At 36.0% G+C, this 13,725-nt stretch overlaps 1 protein-coding gene and 1 pseudogene across 1 annotated transcript; one reads left to right on the top strand and one right to left on the bottom strand.

The window, feature by feature from the left end:
- Positions 1-2,260: 2,260 nt before the first annotated feature.
- On the bottom strand, positions 2,261-5,525 carry LOC108998107 (annotated as a pseudogene).
- A 4,262-nt stretch (positions 5,526-9,787) lies between these two features.
- Positions 9,788-13,092, top strand: LOC108998105 (3-methyl-2-oxobutanoate hydroxymethyltransferase 1, mitochondrial). The gene is made up of 5 exons (XM_035683898.1): positions 9,788-10,274; positions 10,590-10,796; positions 10,897-11,043; positions 12,387-12,440; positions 12,531-13,092. Exons 1-5 carry the CDS (start codon positions 9,861-9,863, stop codon positions 12,792-12,794), a joined length of 1,086 nt encoding a protein of 361 aa, XP_035539791.1. The 5' UTR covers positions 9,788-9,860; the 3' UTR covers positions 12,795-13,092.
- The last annotated feature ends 633 nt before the right edge of the window (positions 13,093-13,725 follow it).

Raw genomic sequence — 13,725 nt, 5'->3', positions numbered from 1 at the left:
ACATGTGAGATGAATGAGTAACTCACTAAGGCTTTTACTGAAGAAGAAGTGTGCATGGCTCTTCATCAAATGAACCCCATAAAGGCCCTTAGCCCATATGGTATGACACCAATTTTCTATCAAAAGTACTGACATATCATGGGAAGAGATGTGACATATGCAATACTCAATGCTTTAAATTTTGGTATGTTCCCTTCCCCTCTTAACCATACGTATCTTACCCTCATTCCAAAGAAGCAAAAGCTTGAAACATTTGGTGATTACAAACCTATTAGTCTGTGCAATGTGAGTTATAAATTGATTTCTAAAGTTATTGTTAATAGACTAAAAGATGTTCTGTCTAATGTGATCTCTAGCTCCCAAAGTGCCTTTGTACAAGGTCATCTCATAACTAATAATATTTTGGTGGCCTATAAACTTATTCATTTCTAAAGCAAAAGAGGAAAGGAAAAGTAGAGTATATGTCTCTTAAACTTGATATGAGCAAAGTCTACGATAGAGTTAATTGGAAATTTTTGGAGACTATGATGTTAAAATTAGGCTTTCAGGCCATATGGATGGATCTAATTATGCTTTGTGTTAAATTTGTCTCATTCTTTGTGCTGGTTAATGGGGAGCGCTTGGTCCAATTATTCCATCAAGGGGGTTGAGGCAAGGTGACCTGTTATCTTCATATTTGTTCTTGTAGTGTAGTGAAGGTGAGATCTACTTGTTAAACAGTATTGTTGCAGCTAGACAAATAAAAGGTGTCAAAATTTGCAGAGTTGCACCGAGGATTAACCATTTATTGTTTGCGGATGATAGTGTGTTTTTCTGTCGAGCTAATATGCAAGAAAACCTAAAAATTCAGCAGCTATTGGAAACTAATGAGAAAGCCTCAAGTTAGAAAGTTAATAGAGGGAAAACCTCTATGATTTTTAGTAGAAATGTTTAAGTACTGCTCTTCAGAAGGAGATCATATGTTTTTGGGGGGTTGAAAGATTTCAACAATATAATAAGTATCTTGGACTTCCCCCTATGTTTGGATGTGGAAAACAACAAGTCTTCTCTGAGCTAAAACACAAGGTGTGAAAGAACCTTCAAGTACGTAGAAAGAGAGATTGTTGTCTTAAGGGGGAAGAGAAGTTTTGATTAAAGTTGTTGCCATGTGGATCCCCACATATACAATGAATAGTTTTAAGCTACCTTCGAGCTCTAAACTCCGATCAGAGTCGGCGGACATTTTGACCTCTGACTCCAGTCGAAGTCGGGGGTCGGCATTCCTACTTCGTGATAATGATTTTAAAAGTCTTTACAAATGAATATTCCAATTATGAAGTATTAACATCTTATATATATAATCTCGACACCAATATAATGATGTGCTCAATTATCCTGAGTATTCAATCTTATTTTCAAAGGATATCAGCAATGTTATTATTATATCCTATATAGATACTAAACTCACTTTGTACTGTACATAATCTTTTTACATATGTATGCCTTCCTCGTCTCTCCTCACTTGAAGTACTTGTCCTACAATTTCACACTTTGATGGCCCCACGTTCTTTTATTGTTCTTTCTGTAGTCAGTCCTAATTAGTAATTAGGTCACCTACATGGGCTTGTAGCCCACTCATCAAAGTTTGCCTTACACCATGAGGAATTTAACTTTTTATACGGGTCATATTTTTTTCTTAAATGACTGCACGGAATTCATACACCCCTAAACCGTACAAATCATTTTCCTAATAGGAATTGTTGATAGACCAATTTAACAATTGCTACATAATGTCAGAAAGAGGCTAATAGACAAGGGCCATAATGAAACCACATGTTTCAATATAAGTCTATCTTACAAGTCGGTGTGAAAGAAGCATTTTTACATGCTGATACAATGGAATTTGATTTATAAGATAAGTTTAAAATTAAATTGTTTTGCAATGCAAATCAAAATCCTATCATCTTAACATTGTATAGGGTGTCTCCAAATCAATTTGAAACCATAACTTTTATTCAGCAAGACCAAAACTGGTGAGGATCTCTCTTTATTGCAATAGAGAAGAGTAGAGTACATACAAAAACAGCACATAGGAACAATAGTGTTCATGCGTCCAACTTGAATCAATAAAGGATCCAAGATTTTAAGTGCCGAACCCATTTGTTGCGCTAGCAAATCTCAGCTGCATCCTGCAGCCTAATCCTATGTGAGCCTGTATTGCAAAAAAGAATTTTAATGCTAAAACAAATTCATATTGACCATCAATATTGTCTAAAGACAGCCTATGTGTGGATTGGAAAACTAAATATGATTGTTGCATCAGCTGATAATAATCTTGTTGAGGAATTCAGCTTGCTCGGGAAAATACTCCAATAGTTCATCCTTGGTCACCCAAACAAAATCCTCACACTCCCCAATGTCGAACTTGTTCGTTGCAACCACTTGGGACTTGAAAAAGAATCGCTAACAAAGGGAAAAGGCGAGAGCTTAAGATATAAACAGATGTCACCATTACTATTATTCAGTAATCCACATGACTTGCCAATTTATGCCATCATTGGGACACGCCAGAGCAAACCAAAACTAATTATCAGTTTAATGTACCTTGTAAGATGAAGAGTCCGATTCATGCTCTGTCGGCTGGATAACCATATGACCCATTGGAGCATTTCCAACAAAATATGTGCGGGAAAGGTCTCCAATCACAGATGCTAATGCAGACTCTGCACACTGCAAAACTCAAAGAGTTAACAAGGTAAGAATAAGAGAAGGAGCAGGCAAAAAAATCACAACTCACCTTGCGCAATGTTTTCTCAGAGTCGTGAACTTTTTCAGGAAAATGTCAGACAGGCTTCCCACTAGGAGTTCCAAATGCTTTGACATAGAGAAGGAGATAAAGCCTTTTGTCTAGTGCTCTTTGTAACAACCTAAAGCACAAAAAGAGTCAATTACTTTTCTTGAAGAAGTTTGCATTAGCCACATTGAATTTCACTACTAGATAATTTAGTAATATAAATGGTCTTTAGAAATTCCTTCAGTAGTAATAGGGGGAGGGGGAATTGGACAAGCTAACTTTAAAGTCAACCCGAAAGAGATTGGTTGTTGCTCTCAACACCATCCTTATGCGTCAAGTGAATTTTCCTTTAAACGTGTACACAGTTTTCCACAATCACATATAGATATGAACACCGACTATCTCATAGAAAAACCATGCTCCAATCTTGACAAAAATGAGAAGTGCTACAAACACAAAGTTTTCACAAAAGTAAACTCACAAATTGATGTGTCTTCATGTGATCCGTTTAATCTATTTTACAACAAAAGTAATATTACAATCTAACATACAATATTAAGCCACGTCAATTTGTGAGTTTACTTTTGTGTAATCCCTTTATGGCTAAAGTATTTCTCGATAGAAATATGTAGCATTAGGAAAAAAGGCAGACCTCTTGCCCATGTATTGTCTAATCTCAGAGATCTAGGTGTCCATCTCTATGTCATCCTCCCTAGATCAACAGTACTTTTAACTGGAAATTCCATATGTTTATATACCCTCAAGTACTTCATCCTCACTGGACCGATAATACTTCTAAGAGCACTAGTATTGGATTCATCAAATTCATCTTCAAATTTTGATGAAAAGTATATATTTTTCATATATCTAAAACTTCTTTATCCATAACTCCACATTAAATTAACTATTGAATTCATCAAAATACTAATATAATATTATTTTTTTAATAATAATATTTTATTTATTTTTCATATTTTATAATTACACTAATCATATGTTAATTAATAATTTAATTTGATTCTTACATTATTATTACAAGACAGTTAGAGATTAAATGTGAATAAAAAAGACCATTGGAGATGAAAAGTGAATAAAAAATAGATTTGATGAGTGAACAGTACCCCTTCAAATTTGAAGAAACCTATATATTTACTATAACTCAAAGTTTCACATTTATCTCTTTGGCTAATCCAATGCAGCTCTCTTTTGATAAAATTCATCATATTTTACATTTGGCTAGGCTTTTGATGAAACCAATGTCAATGCTCTAACTGGAAATTTCATAAATTAATTTCCCCCCCCCCCCCCCAAACAATAGTCTTTATAAAATGAAAACAAATGAAATTGCAAATAAACAGATTTATCCAGTGTTAACCTAAACGAAAAGGAGTGAGATAGAATAAAAGGCCAATTAAAATCATACAAAATATTAACCACGATCACTTCTGAAAACTAGTTAATATTAGCAGACAAGATTCAACCATATATCCAGGAACTTCCAAGAAAAACGGGGAGGAAAAAAACCATGTTATCTTTAAAGTGAATATAAAAAGTCACAAAACTTCAGAGCAGTTCAATTGTTTCAACTGCAATAAATTCTCTTTTTCTTCTACTCAGAAAAAATGGAATGAAAAAATACATAGAAATCTGCTTCATACTTCAGATCGTTCCTTTTATCAGCTTTGGTGATCCGTGGAGCAGGTTCATAATCCATTTGATAGTCGCCTCTACCCCTGATCATGGAATTCATTGTCACGCATAAAGTTGTTAAAGAAATAAATTCTATCCACATCCATATGTGTTTGAGTGAGAAGGAAGAGTGGAGGGATGGGGTGATGTACAGAGAGTGCAAGTATAATTACGACTTACCGAAAAATCTTAGATGAGTTCTTACCAAGACAAAGTAACAGGCTAAATATTTTGAGCCACATTCACATGCTTTCTAATGTTAACAAAGCAAGTAAAAAATGTACTTGATTCATACTTTCAACTTAACAAAAGATATTAATGTTTTCCCACTTTCAAAAAAAAAAAAAAACAAGAAGATATTAATGCTTTCCCTATTGGAAAAACTAATGAAAAACCATGAAAAATATGTGAAACCGAAAACAACTTAACAAACCACTACGTCTGGATATCTTACCTAGAATTAGACTTATCTAAAAGTTCATCTGGATATCTGCGTCGATATTGCTGTCGCCACCGAAACCTAAACCCAAGAGAAGCAAAAGCAAATCCCAATATGAGCTACCGTAGCATGAGTTTTTTTACAATAAGAGATGCTTAAAAAAATGGCTCTGATAGTCTAACTTATCACATACACTCACTACCAAGCATTTATCCCCCATTTTTCTGACCTAAACCTCTGTTTGTTATCTCAGAAACAGAAGAAACGAAGCAAAACAAGCCGAACTTATGGCCATGTAGTGGTATAAAGTTCTCATTACAGTTTATTAATTACCGATTAAAAGAAATTTAGTTTCTCATTACAGTAAAAGCTCGGTTCAAATCGTCCAAAGATGAAATTCTTTTAGCTCAAAAACTAAGAACATGAGATGAAAATAACAAAAAACAAAAGGACATACGAGAACTCCTAAAATGCGTAAACGACAGGGTCGATCTTTGGGATGACAACAGGCAAGCGCTCGAATAGTACGGAAGCTAAGATTTTCTCGAGTTTCGTGCAGAACCCACCCGCTTTCACGAGCGGCCGAGCCAACGGCATCAAAGATCTCTGCATTCCCGATCCAAGCTGCTTGAATGCCCTAAAACCAACTTAATTGAGTAATGGCAATATAGCGAACGAGGAGGAGGAGGTGGAGGTTTTAGCAGTGACCAACCATGGCGATGGGTGAGAGTGAGAGTGAGGGTGAGGGTGAGTTTCCTCTGGATAATTTAAACGTGGGTTTTCTTTGTTATACTCCATATAATGGGCTTGGCCCATTAACACTAACGAAAGTTGTCATCTAGAATAATGACTCGAGTATGTCTCCAAGTTCATGATTTTTCTCTACGTTTCGTTTCTTAAGCTCTTTTGAGTTTTAAGATTTTTTTTATTCTTTTAAGTTTAAGATTTATATAATTAGTTTTCTCCCTCCAGTTCTCATTAGATTCACTAATGACATAAATAACGCATGTCAACCAATTAGAACTCGACACGTGACTTGAAATATCGATCAATAATTCCTCCTATAGAACATACCATTTGACATTAACATAACTTCACCCAATAAATAAAAATTATTATTTTTAATATTTTAAGCATTTCAAATTTTCTTCTTTGATATTCAACTCATATTTTTGTTTCAATTCATCTTCATTTCAAATATTAAAGAAATTATAATTGCAAAAAAAAAATGTATGGTTTATACCAGCTTGGTTGCCTCCATCATAGGCTTCATTGCCGTGCAATCCAAAACCTTCTCCTTCCCCAAATAAAGAAGTAGAGTGTGTAAATACCGGATGCATAGGTTGAATCATGAAAAGGAAATTGTTGATAATACATAATATATAGCTAACCTAATGGAATAAATTAATGGAATCGCAGATATCATATAAAAGCACCAAATAACTCTCAAGACGGAAATTATCCTATAGAGATTGTGTTCATACATGTTCGAAATGCAAACCATAGTATCCATTCTTATGTAAACAACGGGAATGAAAAACAAGAGATGTTTTTTTCTCAAAATATGGAAAATGGAAGTTTAACTCTTAAAGAAGCACTTCATGAAGCCTTACATCATTTGATTGAGTTATTTATTCCTTTTACAATTCAATAAAACTCACTGAGGTTGGGAAATTGCATTTGATTATTACAGTTGATGCGTGCAAATCTTTGTTGCATGTTCTCTAGCAAACTTTTTGATTATTAGTTCTACTTCAAACTGTCTTGTCTCTATAACTTGTCATATGAATTTCAAGTTCAGTTTTGAATGAGCAGTGTGAGTAATGCTACATACAGTTATGGAATGCGCAAGCGTCATACAGTCGCTTTAAAAAAAAAATATGGTCTACTATTAAAAAATTAATTTTTTATATGTAAATCTCATATTTATTCACTTTTTTCAAAGTGATTATGCAACGCTTATGCACTCACGACTGCAACTATCATTTTTCTTTTTAAAATGACTCATGCCAATGTTAATATTTACATACCTTTTCAATTCCGTTTGCCAACTTTGAACATAATGTTTTATTCTTGAAGATACTTGGATATTTTGTTTTTTGTTTAATTTCATGATGCAATTCTCCTCTCAATTATCTCACAGACTGCCTTGTTGCAACTTTCGTGAAAAAAGCACTAGACTATGAAATAAAGAGCCCAAATATTGTGCTGAAGGTAGAGAAAACGATGTCGATATTAAATCTACATAGAAGAGAGTCGATGCATAGAGGTTTGGACAAATGGTGAACGCTTGATCTATTTTCTCCTTCCCCATGTCCATACCACATCTAGTATTTATTTGTTTTAGTTTTTTATGCTTTTTGTCCAATGCTAGCTTGATCTACTACCTTCTAATGTCAAGAATACTACATGCGCCACCCTCATTTCACTCATCTGTTGTCGATCCTTCAAAAGATCAGAGAAGCGCAACCCAATTATCATAGTCCACAAGTTGGACTACTAAAAAATAATAAATGGTGGCTTGAATGGGCAGGAATCGTTTGAACGATCTTATATCCTGTTTTTATTTTATCTCTCTTTTGTGGTCAAGTACTTTTGGCTAATGGCTATACGTAATTTGCATTAATTATGATGGGGTATTTGTTGGAGTTCCTCCCCTTACTTATTCCCATATAACCTATGTTTAATACATGAGCAATGATATTTTTCATCTTACACGAGTTTATTCTAACATCTACCTACATAACAAACACTAAACAAGTGTCAGATCTACCGCATGATAGTGATCTCGTAAGGAAAAAAAAAAGTCTCCTCTCTATTTTCTCTCCCGAGAGAATAGAGGAGGTGTGAGTGTGTCCTTTGAGGTTTTTCTGGAGAGTTTAGTGATTCATTCCAAGGAGGGAAGGAGGTAAAAGAATGGAAGGGAAATAAGAACTTTGGGGTCAACTGAGGTTAACGGAGGAAGAAAACATATCAATTGAGTTAGATGGAGGGACCATGGAGGAGGTATAGAGGAAAGGAGAATGATGTTTGGTCGGCAAGGTGGGTACAAAACATCTTATTAGTAAAGTTGTTATATCATCCAGAATGGCGAAACTGTGGAGGCTCAGTAAACCAACTACTTTCCAGGAGCTGGGGCTAAATGTTTTTATCATTACATCTATAATTCATGCAGAAAAACAAAGAGTTGAGGAAGGTAGGCCATGGTTTTTTTTTATAATAGCTTCTTTATCATCAAGCCATTTGATGGGTTTACACAGCCAAGGAAGATGAGTTTTGATTGTGCCTCGATGTGGATACAACTTCATAATTTTCCACTTGTGTGCATGAATCGAGAGAGTGGGGATCAAATATCTATCGGCAAAGTGGAAGAGGTGGATGTGAAATAAGATGGTCTGGGGTGGGGGAATTTTCTCCAAGTAAAAGTTGTGATTGATCTCACAAAGCCAATTATGAAAGGGTGAACAATCGATGTTAATGGAACCAGAATCAGGGTATCGTTGAAATATAAAAAATTACCCAAATTATGTTTCAAATGTGGTCAAGTTTTACACGATGCATAGGCTTGTCCGCTAAGGGACAATCAGAGAGCAATGGTGGCAGAGCATGCAAATCAATTTGGTTCATGGCTTTGAGCAAAGCTTATAGGGAGACGAAGTAATTCTGTTTACATCACAAATCTAGCCACTAAAGAACTGAGAGGAGACGCGAATGACGATCATTGGAAGGCTTGGAAAGGTGGTGGCTGCTATAGTGCAAGGTTGAGTCCAACGACGGAGATGGGCCGTGAACCATAATTCTATTTTGGAAAGAACAAGGAACCAAGAGAAAATTTCGATAGTGAAGTGAATAGGAAGGAAACAAGTTCTAGGGGAGTGAAGAGACTAGAAGATGGAATGAAAACTTGATAAAAGCACACTTTGAAAAGGAAGAAGCAAATTTGATCTGTAGTATTCCTATTAGTAAGATGGGAGTGAAGGATAATATGATCTAGGGTTTTAGCAAAACCGGTAGATTCTTAGTTCGAAGTGCATACCATGTAGCTCAAACCAAAGGACAAGGGTTGGAAGTTGAATCATCTAGAGGTCGTGACATGAATGAGAGATGGAAAAAGATGTGCTTTTAAATGCACCAGGGACAGCAAAGCATTTTCTGTAGAGGGCTGGAAGTAATAATCTTCCAAGTAGATCAAATCTGTTTAGAAGGAAGATCTCAAATACAGTCCTCTTTGTCCTATTTGTCAGTGTGAAAAAGAAACTACCATTCATGTACTTTGGAGCTACACAACCTCATCTGATGTTTGGGCAGGAACATGAAGCTCAATTTAGAAATGGTCCAATACATGTGAAGATTTCTGCAGTTATGGGAGAGAATGTGTAAGAAGTTAAACAAGGAAGTACAGTTGGAAGAGTCTACACTGATTATGAAAGCCATTTGGCATAGAATTAAGGAATGCTTATTAATAATGATATATGGAGAGATAAATTTTTTAAAAATATATTTAATATTTTTTTTAAACAAATAATACTAAATATAAATTTTAAATAGATTTATACAAATATTTTTTTATCTAAACTGAAAAACGACATTGGGGATGGCACCGTATCCATCCAGGAGTTGAGTTCAGTCAGGAGCGCGTGGGATAACATCGGCACACAAAATGAAATGGAAAGCTTCTTGTCTTTTACCCAAGTTGGAATTTGCGTAGGCGGCGCACCCAAAAGGCCTGCCTCCTCAATCATTCAAAAGGCCAAAGTTAATTACATTTTTATAAAATATTTTATAATAATATTATAAGATAAATATATTTTTATAAGATAATATTATTTTTATAAAATTACTTTTCATTTAATCTAAAATATGTTACGAAAAATATGGTGAATAAATCATTTTCCATCCCTCTTCTCCCGCGTGCACACAAATCATCTTCCTTCTGCTTCCCCATCTAACAGAACAAGCATGGCTGTCTTCTTCTCCGCCCTCTCTAGAACTAAGTCCGCCCTGAGATCCCATTCCGTTTTCCTCCGCTGCATGAGCAATGTCCCCGAGAACACCGTCTATGGCGGTCCAAAGCCCCAGAATCCCAACCAAAGAGTCACTCTGACCCACTTAAGGCAAAAGCACCGCAAGGGCCAACCCATAACGGTCGTCACTGCCTACGATTACCCGTCCGCGGTGCACCTTGACACCGCCGGCATCGACGTGTGTCTCGTCGGCGATTCTGCCGCCATGGTCGTCCACGGTCACGACACCACCCTCCCTATCTCCATCGACGAGATGCTTGTCCATTACCGCGCCGTGGCTCGTGGCGCTAAACGGCCCCTCCTCGTCGGGGACTTGCCGTTTGGGACCTACGAATCCAGCACCAGTCAGGTAATGGTGAATCAATCTATTTAATCAGATCATTTTAAGGATTTTTGTTTTTCAAGATGTTATTCCTTCGGTTTTGGTTGCTGAGAGTAAGGAATACGTAAGGGTATAAGGACATGTTTAGTTCTCTTCGTTTTCTTTAGAACGTTCTACCATAGTGATAGTGCCGTTGATGTTTTGTCCATTATTGTCGAGACATAAATAGTTATCAAAAGTTAAAGAAACGATGAGGGGAATCGCTTAACGATTTTGATTGGCGGTTTCCCTTTTAATTGTGCAATGATTGGTGATTGTTGTTGCAGTTTCAATTATGAACAGGCAGTTGATACGGCGGTGAGGGTTTTAAAGGAAGGAGGAATGGATGCGATAAAATTGGAAGGAGGGTCACCCTCGAGAATCACCGCGGCAAAAGCTATTGTTGAAGCTGGAATTGCAGTGATGGGGCATGTGGGACTCACCCCTCAGGCCATTAGCGTTCTTGGGGGATTCAGGCCTCAGGGAAAGAGTGTTGCCTCTGCTGTCAAGGTCTCTCTCTCTCTCTCTCTCTGTAACTTATTTGTATGTGGACGCTTGAGTGCGCTCTTTTGTGCATTTTGTTGTGATGTTGAGAGATTGTTCTGTACAGGTTGTGGAGACTGCTCTGGCTTTGCAGGAATCAGGGTGTTTTTCTGTTGTTTTGGAATGCGTACCTCCACCAGTGGCTGCTGCGGCTACATCAGCTCTTCGGATTCCTACAATTGGTATTGGCGCTGGACCTTTTTGCAGCGGACAGGTGAGACCATCTATGGAGCTCTATAACTGATTAACTCTTTGCTGGTATATATATGCTGGATATGTCTCTGTATGGGATTCATTTTGTTGTTGGATGGATGATAGGCTAATTGAGTAAGTTTCTTTTCCAAGATGTAGTCTAAATATAGTCTTTTAGTATAGATATTGATATGCGTGTGTTTTTCTAGCTTGAATTTTCTGATTATTGCTGTTTATGTGAGAAAGATATCAAATATGGTTTGGTTTGGCTTGGCTTGAATAATGAAGAATAGAGAAGACTTCTGTCCATCAACGCTTGTGAGTTCTTGAGATAGCTCTAATTATCTCTACCTTATTTTTTCTTTTATATTTGCAATCATAGCTCATCAACTCAATATCTATTCCACCAATTCACCCAAACACCATCCCATACACATTCCTTGACCCAGGTTCGTACCACACACCTTTCAGCATCCTTTCTATAGCTTTCATGGCATGAGCATGCAAATCGCATAGCATAATTAAAGCGTTTGCAGACTTTACAAGTGGCTTACACGAAAGGACGGTAACATAGTATATAACTTGAAAATCATTTTGAGAAAAGCATAACATCTAAACGTCAAGGGTATGATCATCTAACCTTGTTTCCCTAACCTCACTACTGAACACTTTTTAGTAAACCCAAAACAAACTCAGTCCTTGCTCTATTCTTGGGCATTTTTCTAGTGTTTGGGTCCTATACATGCTTCTAAAGATAGTGTCAAATCTGATTTCCTATGTTAGACTTGTTTCTTTATTTTTTTTTAATAATAAAAAAAATTATTCTCTCACGATCACATTGAAATAATATGTCGACAATGCTACTCATATACCATGTGCTATAATTCCAGCCTTGTGTTAACGGAGTTTATTTTGTTGCAAGTCCTAAGAGTGTATAACACTTGGATAATTTGAGTCATTGGAAGGATGACCGTGTGTTTGGAACTATGGTCTTAAAGTCCTAAACAAGGATTCCTTGAGAAGGTCCAAACAGCAGCATCTTTTGATGGCTGCTGTGCTGCAAACTTTTCTGCAGTGGCCAAAACTTGGGCATTCGATTGTTACATGCTCCAATTGGTTCCCTTCTCGTCTTAATTCAGACTCTGATGATTTGCTAAGTTTGGTTTCTTTTGATATTATGGTCTCTAGTTCACTGTATTGTGAAATTACCAAGCTTGGGGTAGAAGCAACCTAGCCTCCTGTTTTGATAGTGCACATCATGTTGGGCATTGCATAATTTCCCAAATCTAAGTTCTTTTTGGAAATAATATTGTTGTAACTTTCCTACTTTGTTTTCACTAAAATGAAACTTCATTGTGGATGCAGGTTCTTGTTTACCATGATTTGCTTGGAATGCTTCAGCACCCCCATCATGCCAAGGTTGGCTACAGAACTGCAACTTTAACTAAATTCTTCCTCCTGTCTATTTGATTCTCACGTTCCGGTCATGCGCGACTTCTAATTTTGCAGGTTACTCCAAAGTTCTGTAAGCAGTATGCAGGTGTTGGAGATGTCATCAACAAAGCATTATTGGAGTACAAGGAAGAAGTGACCAATCGTTCTTTTCCCGGTCCTGTCCACAGCCCTTACAAAATAAGTCCCAGTGATGTTAATGGTTTTTTGAATGAGTTGCAGAAGTTAGGTTTGGACAATGCAGCCTCTGCAGCAGCTGAAGCGGCTGAGAAGATTGGTAGGGCTGAGTCCTCTGGTGATGGAAGCACAGCAAGCGATTGATTTATTATACAATTTAGTCAAGCACCAAAGGAGGAAACTGGAGTGTTTTTTTGTTCAATTATCTTAAAAGGAGAGGAATTTTTTTAATAAGAGGATAATAGGTTGAGAAACTGAAAAGTTTATATCACAGGACTGTTTTTTCCAGCAAGAGGGAAAAGGTAAAGAAACCAAAAGGTTTCTGATACAAAAGAATGAGTAAGTAATAGAATTTATGAAAATGATTGATGACGTGATGCATTCTTTTGTGAAGACATTGCTTCAGCTTTTATATAGGTAATAGATTCAATTTTCATAGGCCTCTTTTTTCTTTCTTTTTTTCCTTTCTTTTAAATGGTTGAGAATAAAGAGTCGATTAATGTCATTTATATCATATATGGTACTTAAAGGCTGCTGGTAGTTTGTACCTTTTTTTTTTGTGGGATTCGCATTACTTTTTAAGACTAGCATTTCATCTGTTTCTCTTTTTCTTTGTCATGTTTGTGATTTGAAGAACATATCAGATTTCATTCTCAGTAAAAAAGATTTATTTTGACATGTCAGTTTTATATATTCATCTCTTTGCTTATTTTGGGCCATGGCTCCGTTTAGGTACATGTTCTGGGGGAAAGATCAGGACTTAGGGTTTGGTTGGGAAGACAACTGTCAAGTATGTTTTCAGATTTTTCTTTTCAAACATTACTTAAAATAAAATATTTTTTTATTTAATAATTACCTATTCATTACAATTTTTTTAAAATTTTTAAATAAAAATAATATTAAAAATATAATTTTTTAACTTTTTAATATTTTTATTCAGTGTTTTATTTCATTTCTTAAAATCAAATAAAACATTTTAATTTAAACTATTTTATTTGTATTCATAGATATTCTGAAGAATCCAACTAATCCAGTTGGGTGCCTTATTTGTTTCTTCATGAATTATTTTTTTTTT

The sequence above is a fragment of the Juglans regia genome, chromosome 12 (genome assembly GCF_001411555.2).
Source record: "Juglans regia cultivar Chandler chromosome 12, Walnut 2.0, whole genome shotgun sequence".
Classification (NCBI taxonomy): domain Eukaryota; kingdom Viridiplantae; phylum Streptophyta; class Magnoliopsida; order Fagales; family Juglandaceae; genus Juglans; species Juglans regia.
The sequence above is the reverse complement of the archived record's forward strand: the minus strand, read 5'-3'. Positions and strand labels throughout refer to the sequence as shown.

Excerpts from the sequence above, each read along its gene's own strand:
- LOC108998105 (XM_035683898.1), top strand. The coding sequence starts at position 9,861 with ATGGCTGTCTTCTTCTCCGCCCTCTCTAGAACTAAGTCCGCCCTGAGA. Across the intron at positions 11,044-12,386 it reads GACCTTTTTGCAGCGGACAG|GTTCTTGTTTACCATGATTT; the intron begins GTGAGACCATCT and ends TTGTGGATGCAG. Across the intron at positions 12,441-12,530 it reads AGCACCCCCATCATGCCAAG|GTTACTCCAAAGTTCTGTAA; the intron begins GTTGGCTACAGA and ends CTAATTTTGCAG.